General features: G+C 30.7%; 1 protein-coding gene across 1 annotated transcript in view; it reads right to left on the bottom strand.

The window, feature by feature from the left end:
* Window positions 1–13332, bottom strand: part of LOC108739363 (venom protease) — a 29977-nt gene extending 16645 nt beyond the window's left edge. Inside the window, exons 1-2 of the mRNA XM_018473243.1 lie at window positions 13113–13332; window positions 815–983 (exon numbers count right to left, since the gene is read on the bottom strand). Of these exons, the coding sequence (XP_018328745.1) occupies window positions 815–983; window positions 13113–13161 (218 nt within the window). The 5' untranslated portion in view covers window positions 13162–13332. The remainder of the gene's footprint in view (window positions 1–814; window positions 984–13112) is intronic.
* Window positions 13333–13616: the final 284 nt, after the last annotated feature.

The raw sequence follows: 13616 nt of genomic DNA, 5'->3' as shown, positions 1-13616 counted from the left end.
TTTAAAATAAAATGCTTTTTTCCACTATTGTGTATGATTGAAATTATTGTATTGTTTGCAACACGAAATGCATGCAAGTATATGTATAGAAAAAAATACAACATGTAATTATACAACACGCTACTGAAGTGAAACTTCTTCAAACACACAAACATACCAGGATAGGGGTTAAGGAATTCGTTTAATGGTATTATTTGTACACTATGAATTTAAATTTTACACTATACATGGCGGAGTTGTCTGTAACGAACGTTGCATTGAAGAGCGCTCACGGCTCAAGCGATCCCCACTACGAACTCGACTACGTGGCCGGGTAGAGGGGGTCACATCCGTTGCATGATTTCGTTACATAGCAACTCGCATGAAACGAACTTACACTACCGTGCGTAAAGAAGTTTCACTTTGAAAATTCTGCTAATAACTAATTAGGTCTCTATAGGTGACAGAATACTACAACAAAGTGTCGAATCAATTCTCTTGTTTTTATCAAGTATTCCATAGAAAACAAAAAATGTAATAACAATTGAATACTTTCGACACCATTTCTGTACTTGCCGGAATCTAATAAAAATTCTAGCATCTACCTGTGGTGCAACCACTCAATAGATTCGACTACGATAGAAACTAAGCCACTTTCATTTGCAATCAATATTTTTAAAATAGAAAATTGGTTTAAAACACTTCCAAATACAAATAGAAGTTAATGCTTAAAAAAGGCACTTAAAATGTAGGTAGATACCTGCAACAAGTCAAAAGTTATTTAGCATCCTGCTTTATAGAATAACAAATGAGAACTTATTTGAGGATAATATACCTTTCGCTTCTGGCACATTCGTTGTTCAAGACTTCATTAAGAAAAGGGCAAGAACTAATTGGCAAACATCTTGTATGTTGTGGACAAGTAAGTGGACTCTTGTAAGGGTACTTGACACCATTCTGTCCAGAATCCCACAATGCTTTTTCATTTTCTTCTGGAATCGAAGCTGTAAAATATTTATACGTACTCATTAAAAATTATATTCAATAAAACCAAGTAAGTGAAATATAGTAAGTAATGATCACTCCTTAATTCAATAAATTAATTTGGTTACAAATCGAGTTAGTTGACACTGCAGAATTTCTAATTATTCATTACTTTAAAAGATTGGAAATACAATTCAAACTGTCAACTTTGTATTAAATTGTTATAATATTCCCTTTTGTAAGGAATTATAATATGGCGAGATAATACAATTTCGTTATTAGAATATTCTTCTACTGTCAGTATATAATTTACCTATGAAGTGTAATTCCCAGCTCGTATTGCCACGGCGATTTAGTGGCATTTTTATTAAAGGTACGTAACTTTTAAACTAAAATATGATCCTACCGAAATCACAATTGAAATTCACTATATTTCATCACGGCGTCCAAAAATTTTTTATTAAAATTAAAATCATTAAAAACCCTTAAACGAACAAAAGTTTGACTTTATTTGCATGTAATCTAGTTCTTCTATGTACAAGATAGAAAAGTAACAAGATTATTCTAGCAAAGTAAACATATCCAGTGATGCAGATGCATGCGGTTATTTATTCCGCATAGCAAGTGTGAACATCACTGTTGAATGCTTTTTATTAATACTAATACGCGATTATTATATCCTGGATTAAATTGTATTTATACAAAATTTGAATAACAGTACTTAGATAATATTAAAAGGTTATAGAAAACGGTGAAATAATTATGTTTAGAAGTTAGAGAAACGACTTTTTATAATTTTACTTATTTTATTAAAAAGCGTTCACAAGATACAATAATGACTAACTCAAAAAAGAGTTATTACACAAAAGGTAACCATAAAAGTGCTTAGGGGAGCATAGGGTAATTAGAGTCAGCGGGTAATGGTAGTCAGTCTATTTTGCTGGTTTACAAAATAGTCGGCGCGTTGCTTTTTTATGGAAAGGGTAGTGTGACATCAACAGAAAACACCTAACACATCGAAATGCATTCAGTTTGTTTATAAAACAGTCATAATGTTCGTATACCGATTTTGCATGTTTCTGACGTAATTTTCGTCGATATTTGAAAACAAAACTAAGTACCTAATACTGTATTTCTCATGTTGCTAACGTTGTACATTTTCGAAATTTCTAAAACTGTTGGTTTTAAATTATTTTTTTTTAAATAAAAAGTGTGCTTTGGGGGTAATGGTAGTCAAGTGAGTCTCATTGCCCTGTATGATTTAAATAAAATATGAGTATTTTTTAGTTTTACGTTTTTCAAGGGAAATTTTCTTTTCGTAACAGATGCCTCGAAATAGAAAACGGACGACGAAAAAAGCTGGTTGGTCGTTGAAAGCTCTAAACTCGGCAATAAAAATGGTTCGTCAGGAAGGAAATTCAATGGGCCAAGCTGCAAATGAATCCGGATTGCCGTTTAGCTAGTAGAGTAGTTTATTATTTTCTTATATGTATCTTATACTTGAATTTGTTTGACTCTTATTACCCCCAACCATGACTCTGACTTTTTTAAAATTATGTTATATTTTTTGTATTTTCTTTTATTGCTAATAGCTTAATATTATAGCTTAATAAATACACTTTCTAAAACTCTAAATTGAAATTAAAATCTTTTGGGCTACTTTTTTACAGTTCTCCTTAACTGACTACGATTCCCCCATGCTCCCCTAATGCTAAATTTCAAAGAAATTGTCATGGGAACATACAAAAAAATTCACACAAAGTATATCTTGCAGGTGAGCGTAAATGCACCTGACTTAATTAAATAAGTATATGTTTATGGTATTGTAAACAAAAATGATTATTTTGTAGCTATTTTATTTTTCGGTAATATCCTTGATAAATATTTTTTTTCTGTCAATTACATGAATATCTAAAGAGAAAATATGCCTTCATAAAGGGCAACAAATACATTAATTTTGCCTGAAGCAGACAAAATACCTCTGCTTTTACACCCGAATGTGTGGACAGGGTGCAACTATCACACCTGCTGACTATTTATTTAATAGGCAAAAAAACCGACTCCGAATAGTAATTACGGGCACTTCTTGGTAAGTATTTAGATCATCATATATATGCCCCTCTTAAGTAAATATAGATCAAACATCGATTTTGAATAATGGCTTTTATTTATTACAAAGATAAAATTACGTAATTATTCAGAGTACATCCATTTAATGCCTTTTTTACAGTCTTTGTAATAGCGTATCAAGAACTATTCTTTTTTATTCTTCATCTTCATTATCAACTTTATCAGAAAAGAGTGATAGTACGGTTATTTTCCTTAATAAACATCACAGATGTCAACTGCATTTGCTCAATGTTGGGTTTTACCTACTTTATTTACTTTCACTGGTTCGATTCCAATGGGCCAGTTGTAATGATAATTTTATTTCACAGATGATCCTTCACTTTCGCCCGTCTCATCTTTCTAACCCTAACCACCACCCACCCACTCTCACGATTTTTAAAAGGAGGCTGAAGAGGACCTTCCACCGTACTCTCCGACGTAGGCAAGTGGTTTGGAATGAAACACCGAAGTTTTTTTTTCAAGCGCACTTTATTATTTCTTGGGATTTTTAACTATTTTCGTTCCAGATTCAGTATCCCGACTATTTTACCCTAACAAAAACATTTTGTACTTAAACTAAGCACTTCTAATCTAAAACGGTGACGATTAATATCAAACTCCGATACTACTGCTAGCATCGTTGGGAAAAAAAAATATACTTATTCGAAGTCCTGGTAGAAAGTTACAAATGTAAGGAGCAGAAATATGGAATGGTCAGAGTAGACAATAATCGAAAAAGTACAAAACAAATACATGAGATGGATCTTCAGGCAAGATTAAATAACACTAAACTTCCTACTAAAATCAGGAACAGAAAAGATGGTTAATAAGACAAGAAAAAGGGCGATAAAATATGAAGAGAAAATTAGAAAAGAAGGAAGTACTCTACTTAAGGTTAAGCAATTCCTACAAGTAAAGAATAACATACAATTAAACATTGGAAACGGGAAACGTAAAAAAGGAAAACGGCCAATAGCAGAAAAGTGGAAGATGGAGGAATTGTTAATAAATAAAAAATCAGAGCCAATTATAACTAAACCTAGAAGAAGACATTAGAATATAGGACATGAGAATTATTTTCTGGAAAAGAAATGGACATTGGACTACTATAACCAACTCATAGAGAATAAGAGCTACATATAGGTGGAAACAGAGAAAATTAAAAAAGAACAAGTCAAACAAAAACTAGAAGAAAAACTAAACTCATCGAAATACGCAAAGGAATACAAAGAAGTCAACCCAATCGATAAACGGAAATACTTGAAAGAGGGGCATAAACTCAGAAGCAAACAGGAAATGTATCCAAGATTCAGGTTAGTATCAGAAACGAAAGCTGCTGGCCGTCAGATAAATAAACTGTGCAGTGTGTGAGAAAGAGGAGGAAACCCTGCATCACGTCCAAAAATAGTATTCGAATAAGAAATGCAGCCAAACGCTCATCAAAAACATCAGGATATATGATTCGAGTACCCCATACTACCAAGTCTGACATTGTTGAAACAGAGAATTTTAAGGACCGTGTAGGTAACTCCCATGTGGAAAAATTCCACAAAATCAGAATGCGCTACTTCCCTAACAATGTGACTGGATCCGACACCCTTAAACATAGATGATATTTTGAAGGATGAACCTTTCGACTTCCCATACGTCAGTCATGGAGAATGATGACTTAAATGATTCTGCAGGCAATTCTGATTGAAAGGCGGAATATATTTAGCATTATATACTTCTAAGTTGTATGACGTCATTTGTTTGTATGTATTGATACCTATGTTTAATTTATAAGACTAATGGAAATACTTGTTGGATATTTATATAATTCTGAACATATAAAATACATTCAACATAAAATTAAAAAAAAACATAGGTTCTAGCTCCAATCTTCAAGTTTTGTTAAAGGCATTTTTGTGCGTTATTCCCGCCCCTATGCTGCTGTGACGGAGGTCGCTGCAGGATGAGACATGACATAGTGAATTTTTCCGTTACTGCTTGTTGTAATGCACAACTTTATTATTAATTAATAATTATTATTACTTCCAGCACGATTTACGCAAGTACAATTACCGCTTCATACATATGTTTTCGTACCCAACCGTTTAGAGAACATTAAAATTGTTCGAGTATTCAAGGTATAAAAATCTGGGTTTTTGGATTATGAGGGAAATCTTTTTAATACTTTTTTTTATTATTTAGCTTTTATTACTTCAACCTTTATCTTTATTAAAACCATTTAAAAACATTGACATGATTGATGTGTTTTCTTGCAAAATATGGAATCGAATGTTACCTTCATTCTAGCAAAAGAAGTGTAATCGTTTTTAAATTTAAATATGTTACCCATTGCAAAAAATTCATTTTTAACTTTATGGCTTTTATCAAACAATCTCGACAAAAATATTACAGGTTGTTGATTTCAAGGCATTGCGCATCCATGCGATGTTTTAAACGGCCTTGGTCAATGTTGGTCATTCGAGCACTGTTATACATACAAACATACATCCACTGCAATGTATAATTTAGTTTTAATTTCTCTTTGTATTACTAGTAGTATTTCATTATTATCTACAATAACAGTATCAAAACCACGTATCTTTTTGCGGGAGTATCATGCACAATAAGGTTTATGGACCAAAAAGCGGAAAAAATACATTATCAAAGAGAAGAACGCTGAGCACCTGCACGCATTTCCTATTGTGTCACAATCTCAAATCTTGAACAAAAATAGAATATTAAAAAAATATAAAGTAAAAATTCAAACAATAATAACTGAATTTTGAGCTTCAATTCAATAGTAAATCTAGAATCTAATAGAATAGGTTCTGTTTGCATTTAATGGGTCCCTTGTCCATCCCGCAATAATTAAAACGTTTAATGCTGGTATGTATTTCAAATCTGTATAGTTAATTTCAACAATGTTGCCTGCACAATTTAGCGGTCTACCCATTAGAATATTTCGGAAACTACATCGATTCGAATTTTCAAAATTTGGACAATAGCGTTATTGAGTATCCTCTCCTCAATTAAAATAACGACAACTATATATCACTCTTGGTTATACCGGAATTTGACCCCAACTTCGTTATTTTAAATAGAATACCCTATATATTATAACGGTTTTCAATTCTACTTATGATTTTAGATAGACTTTTATAATGTTTTTCTACTTCCAAAGTTTATCGTTTTCGAGATATTATTTTTTTTTATGAAAAGTATCACACAAAAGCTGGAGCAACAATATTCTTAGGAAAGGTAGCTATACCCTCAAGATTTCCCTCCATACTTTCAAAATAGGTTAATTGCATGCAGGGTGTTAGCAATTTTGTGGCAGATTTGGTTAACTTCAAACTATCGTAAGTCAATTTTTTCAAATAGAACACCCTGTATATATTTTCATAGCCTAATACAGAATTTTATTGTTTTTTAAATGGTATTATGGTTCCCTATACCCATCTCTTCTAGTTTTCAAATTACTTACTGTTCTTTGTAAAATCAACTAAAACTGCTTATTTATTTATGAAGATGGCTGTGAAATTATTGAAATTATAAGCAGAACTTTAAAACAAATAATATAAGTTAATTATGGTCACTCAAACATCTGTACTGACAGAGTAGTCATTAAATATTTTGACTGTCAAATGCAGCAGGTCCAAATTTACAGATACACAGTTTACGCGCGCGAAACCGGAACGAATCCCTATAAGTTTATTTTTCTTTCATTCAACTAATCAAACTTCTTAAANCATAAAATTTGTAAAAATTTATACAGATAAGTTCGTAAAATGCAGCATATAATATGATCATTATTTTTAATTTCATTAATTTAAATATACACGTATTTGTAGAACATGTAACCTATGAGCTGGTCATTATCAGTACACATGATTCGTCAACATAATCATCACTACTCTAACTGTATAGCGCAGTAATTATAATCAAATAGTAGGTACATGTTGCAATTAAACAATTAAACTGTTATGGAGTTATTAATAGGCAGCTGCTTCAATATCTTCAACGGTTTTCCTTTAATAAGCATGATATGATGATGCAATAGGAATGTCATATTCAAGTTGAAAAATAATATTAAATTAAATGAATACATTAGAAATATGTTTAAAACAGCAAGATAGGAAATTGCTTCTTCATCGCCTAAGTATGGTCACTTCACTTGAAGCATTACCACGGAAATAACTACTAATTAAAAAACCTTTTTCTTTTTAAAAATGTCACTGAATTAACTATTGGTCATTTCGCCCTACGATGATACTTTAAGTATTTAAATTTACTTTACTCAAAGGTAATAAACATACAAAGTACCTACGTTATTTTAAGGTTTTACTTTTCCAAATACTTTATCCGATTATTACCATAAATTAGTCACAATTAATTTAACGCCAAAAATTTTTTTAATTAAAAATTCCGCAAGTGGTAGGGGGCCGATATTGTTGTGCGTGAATACCCGTCTTATTCATTCCATTGTATAATTATACAAAAAAGATAGTGTTTCATTTGTTATTGTTTTTCTTTTTAATCCATAATCCTTCCTTGTGTGCTCACTAAAGTTTTATCGTAATCGGATGAATGGTATAGAAACCCATAATACGTAACAAAGGAAGAAACAAACATACACTTTTATGTATATTTACAGATAACCAAAACAAGTCTCATTTATTATAAATTCACCACTTATTGGCAGTATCCTGACATGGCACATAACGCAGCTTCACATATACTAAAAAAAAATTCATGAACAAGCCGTCAAATTCTAATAATATTCTGAGTGCTTTAAATGTTTAAAGCAATTGTTTCAAGGGTGTTCTATCAAAAGCAATCACATTTTTAATGAGTATAAAGTTTTCTGCATTCAAATATAATTTAGTAGATGTATATTGTTATACATAGGCATATATGTCAATAAATCTAATAAGTAAATAAATGAACAATTCCGGGTGATTTGTTAGTATATCTCATCTACTAACCTACTCGATATATATAGTAGTAGGTATCTCTCATACGCTTGACGATGGACTTCGCTTCGAAACATACTATATGTAGTACTTCTATAATTGTCCAATTTATTTATTTATTTATATTATTGATGACCTATTAATGACCATGCGTCACAAGCAGTGCCCCGAAGATCATTTAAATGTTATTACAGCAATAAATGATCACATTAATACTTTTTTCATCAAAAATCTATATCGATGAATTCACGATCCTAGCCACCAGCGATGTGGTTTATTTGAAATATTTATTTATTTATTTAAAATGCAAATACAAAATAAAAAATACCTATTTTTATTTTGCGTTTGAATGCTCTTTTGAGAAAAGCATTTTGTATTTTATTTAAAATACTTTTCTAAACGTATTCTGCCATCACAAGTTTTGCTAGTATCATCGATCAGACATTATATAAAATGATGAATTATAGTTGCTAACATTACCTATTGAAGGTATTAGAAGCTTAAAAAGAGGACAAAATTCTTTNACTGACGAAACTATAACATAAAGATAGAAAAACAATATATCTCAATCAATTCATACAGAAAAATATGAATCATACTCAATCTTCGCAGCTGATGGTATAATGCAAACACCACTATTAGTCTAAAAAAACTTCAATATTTAAAAAATGAGAAAATGTCTGCAAGGACAATGGACGCCGCGGAAAAGGGAAGGCTGGAAGAGTTCGAAATGTGGTATTATATGCGAATAAAGAGGATACCGTGGATACAGAAGGTTAGAAATGAAGACGTATTAGATAGAATAGGAGGACAGAGGACTCTATGAAAGTTAATAAAAAATAGGCGAGATAGGTTAGTAGGACACCTTCTCAAGCATGAAGGTCAAGTTAGCGACATATTAGGGTCAGAAGCAGGAGATAGGAGAGGTAGAGGTAGACCTAGATAAGATTACTGTTCGCAAATAATTAAGGATGTGGGTTGTTCTAGTTTTAGGGAAATGCGAAGATTAGCTCAGGATAGAAAAGAGTGGAGGTACGTGTCCAACCAGAGACTGACGACCTTATGATGATGATGAAGTGAATGTAGAAAATTAAATAGGTACATACTACAAAAAAGTATTTATTGGAAAAAATTTAGTTTGAAAATACGTATTTTGCATTTAGCATTTAAAATACAAAAGGAAAATCTATTTTGTATTTTACATTTGAAATAACAATTCAAAAAAGTATTTGCATTTTGTATTTAAATACTTTTAAAAAATCATTTGCACATCTCTATGAATTGTCTCACAATAATGTGCAACATTATTTTATTTTTCTAAATTAAAATTTATTTATTGTGCGTTATAACACCTAAGAAATTTTTAAAGTTAAGGAGACGGAAAACATTAAATCCATCTTGTATATCTGTAAGAAAATATATAAATGGGTACTTATCTGTTTAATTTTGATAAGTATTTGTGCCACAGGATTTATTTAAAAATATAAGTACTTGCTCATCTCTACTAAAAATTTTATATTTTTTTGCATTCTGTTTCGTATACGTACTTTCTAACTAACGTTTGTATTATTCTCCAACGTACCCATTTTAGGTGATGCTTCAAGAAATTGAACTTTTGTTGTTATAAAGTAATAACATTCTAGATGAAATACTTGATATATTATAAATAGTATAAATGACCAAAAACGGTCCTACTCATTTTATAACATCCGTCTTCTAGGCTTAAATTAATCGACTAAGGTCATTAGGTAGGTATTGATTATCCTGCAATATTCGATCATGTTATTAGCCGAAAATACTTCCTGTAATTGTCAAAAACAGCATAAAAAGCTCACAAATTTGATGAGTAATTATTCAAGACGTAAACAACGGATATTCATATTGACAGTTAATACACCTACTTATTAGCATACATATCTCTCATCTTTGTTTTTTTTTTTTAAATATAAATATGCCATTAAATATAAACAATAGGTACATTAAGAAAGAAAAAAGTTACTCTTTGGATAGTTCACTTTAATTAGAAGTACAACTTTAAAAAGTGCTCAGCGGTTTATCAGATCTTCTGTGGAATATTTGCGTAATGCTATTGTCAGTTGTTGAAGACGATATTAACGATGACGTTACCGGTACCTACAATATTTACATCCTTTGCCATTTACATTGTTGTAATACCCGTCCTTGACTACTTTTATTGCGTAAGACGTGTCTTATCTGTTAAAATTTGATCTTAAGCATGTGTTCTAACATAATATCCACGTTATACCTACATAAAAACCAACTTTGTAAATACTTTTTAGAGTTATGTCAAAATTAGCTGTGGGTATACCTAAAGTGTAGGCACACGAAGAGATATTAAAAAAATAGAATAGATTTTCTTTAAAAATGAAATATTTTGCGATAGTTACTGAAATGAAGTTAGGTGAAGAATCTCTCTATTTTCTTTCTGGATAGTATGTCGATTCGAAATTTATTTTATTCGAAAAATAAATATAATTTCTGTTATAAATATTAATTTACAATAAACGAAAAAATAACCCCTGTGATGGCCTAAATAGGTATACGTAGATTGCAAATACTTAAGTGAAGAACTTGGCCGCCACACGTCTACTAGCATGAGCGGGCTGCGATGACAACGGCAACGTCAGCGGTAAATTTCCAAACCCTGGCACCTCACCTGTCCCCAAAGGGGGAAGGAATCACAACGGGCTAATTAGTCTACTGCACCTACATATTCGAGAGCATACTAATACATTAGTTTTTTACGATTTTTTGTAACTCTTGTAAAGCTATCGTAAATAAAATATTTAATCAATTCGTTAAAGCTTATAAAAGTGCCTTTAGATTCCTACCTAGGTACCTAAACACAAAACAAAATTTTACGCAGGTGATAAATAAACCTTCATATGCATTCATTAAATGAATGTAGTTAAAATAAATATATTTTTTTTTGATAATTAACATTTCAAGTAATGTAGCCACTATATATTTGTACGAATAATATTACTAAATATAGAACTTTCATGTTGCGTAGCCACTACGAATAATTCGCTATTTTAAATATTAATATGAAAATTCATTCTCAATTTTAATAGTTAGTTACCTCAAATTAATGAGGAAAAATTTTTTTGATGTCACACCCTCGCTGGGAATCGAACGCGGGACCTTTGGTTTTACGCACTAATAGTCTTATCACTAACCTACGAGAGGTGACAACAGCAAAAAGTATGAACTGTACTTATTAGGGCACAGATCCGTCGAACTTATATATATATTAATACTATACTAATGTATAGTATATAATACAATACTAATATATATTACTATACTATATAATACAATAGTGATATATATATGGATATCAAATACCATATTATAAGAACAAAGGCTTTCACGGCCGGAATCCATAGTAGAATTAAAATTCGACCTATAGGGCCGCGGTCTAAGTGAACTATTCTGTCCAGACGTTTCGTCGGCTATTGCGGCTGACATCCTCAGTTGTAGTTACTGGGTCCAGTCTCTGTCGAGATTTCGAGATATAATCTACGTTCACATTGTCAACACAGCACTACCACTGAGGATGTCAGCCACAGTAGCCGTCAAAACGTCTGGACAGAATAGTTCACTTAGACTACGGCCGTATAGCCCGAATCTTTATTCTACTATAAATACAATATTGTTGTTGTAACTTCTAGTAGCTTAGTGGTCATAGCATCGTTGCGCAATACCAAGATTCCGGGTTGATTCCTGGGCGAGAGTGTGCCAACAGCAACAAATTTTTCCTTGTTAAATTAAGGTAATTTATTGTGGATAAAAGTTGAAAATGAATTTTCATATTATTATTTAATAGTAACTGCCAGAAATTTCATACTGTTTCATATAGTACCTATTCGTTACTTATTTGCAGAAAGTACTGATTTCATAAGTATCTACCTTACATTTTTGCTTTTAGCATTAGGTTAACTATCGTTTGGCTATACTGTGAGGGGACTTTAAACGCAATTTATACGAAAACTGTTTCAACTTTGTCACTACCATTTTGGTTAGATATGTGTGAATTAATTTCTTTGATTAGTATTACCGCATGTGATATGTATGATAGATATAGGTACCTATTATGCATATTTATACACACAATCCATTAAAACACCCTTAACGTATTCGTTTCAATTTGTAATACATAATTCACAATGTAATTACTCATTGAACTTTACAGTCGCGATTTTATTATTCTGTTAAACCTCTATTAAATAGCGGTTTTTACAGTTTGCCTGGAAAATACATGTTTTTAAATAGAAAGAAAATTAAAAGAAAGAAAATTTATAAAAACATTATTGAAATATATTTCGTATCCATTAATAGTTAAACTGCAGGTTCGTATTTTTCTTAAAATTTTCACAAACATTACGTTACTATATATAATTATTTACCGAAAACTCTTCATTGTTAAGGAAGTGAAGTATTAATCCATACTGTGTAAGTAAATTATAGAAAACAAAATGATTTCTTTTCACTTTCGTTTCTATTTTTATAGAAAAAGATGCTTCCGCTATGCTTTTTCATGCAACGACAGCAATTAAAAGAACAGTTCCAAAATAATTGAAAGTTAATCATCCAAGAAGTACTTGACGGAAATTTCTTAATCAGTTATTTACAAACAAGTAGTACCTAGTTGTTTTTGCTTTTAAAGAAAAGACACAAATACAAACTTAATTGATGTTAAAATTAGTGCTAATATGTTTACACTTCTCTTTTATTTTATAACAAGGTGATTTTTTAAAACAAATTTTAAATATAGAGCTTAAAAAGTGCATTCAAATGAAAATTATGTATTCCAGATCAATGAATCTACCGAAATTATTATTATTATATAATATAATGTAATGAAATTATTTTAAACGATTTATTGTCAGTTTTAATCGTTAACAATAGATTTGATTGTTGGAGATGATTATATACTGTTGTACACAAATAAACATTTGCACTTAATGTATTTAACTGATTTAGAAGCATAGTGATTTAATTTAGTTAAAACGATTTACTAAAAGTTTACTAAAATTTATAAAATTTACTTACCCAGTGAGGTGTGCACCAAAACGTGTAGGACTAACAAGTAATACAACATTTCTATTTTCACTGAAAATTGTTCACGACAACAGCAAAAGCAGAACTAATTCACTAATGCGAACTATCCTCTCTGCAAGTTGGCCTTCCACCTTGTTTATTACATATCTTTTGAACAAATTCAATTTATTATTGAACTGAACTCTTCCACCGCTAAATGCTTATGCGATGCACTAACCGAAAAAAGTAAATACGCTGTAGATGTTTTAACAAAAAATAGGTACCTCTTATAACTTAAAAATATAATAAATTATAGTTCAAAAAAACTAAAAAACTGGCTTTAATAGCAAATCTAATTAAAAGCAAAAAATTATTTTTAAATATTGATATTTCAATCATTTTTAATGATTCTAAAATAAAAAATAAAGTGATAAAAAGAAAATTAATTTCAGCGTAAAAAAAAACGTGGGGTGCTTTTTATTATATTTTTATAATAACTCTACTTTTATAAATAGA

This window comes from Agrilus planipennis, unplaced genomic scaffold (genome assembly GCF_000699045.2).
Source record: "Agrilus planipennis isolate EAB-ADULT unplaced genomic scaffold, Apla_2.0 scaffold171, whole genome shotgun sequence".
In the NCBI taxonomy this organism is placed as follows: Eukaryota; Metazoa; Arthropoda; class Insecta; order Coleoptera; family Buprestidae; genus Agrilus; species Agrilus planipennis.
This window is presented reverse-complemented; position numbering and strand designations above follow the sequence as displayed.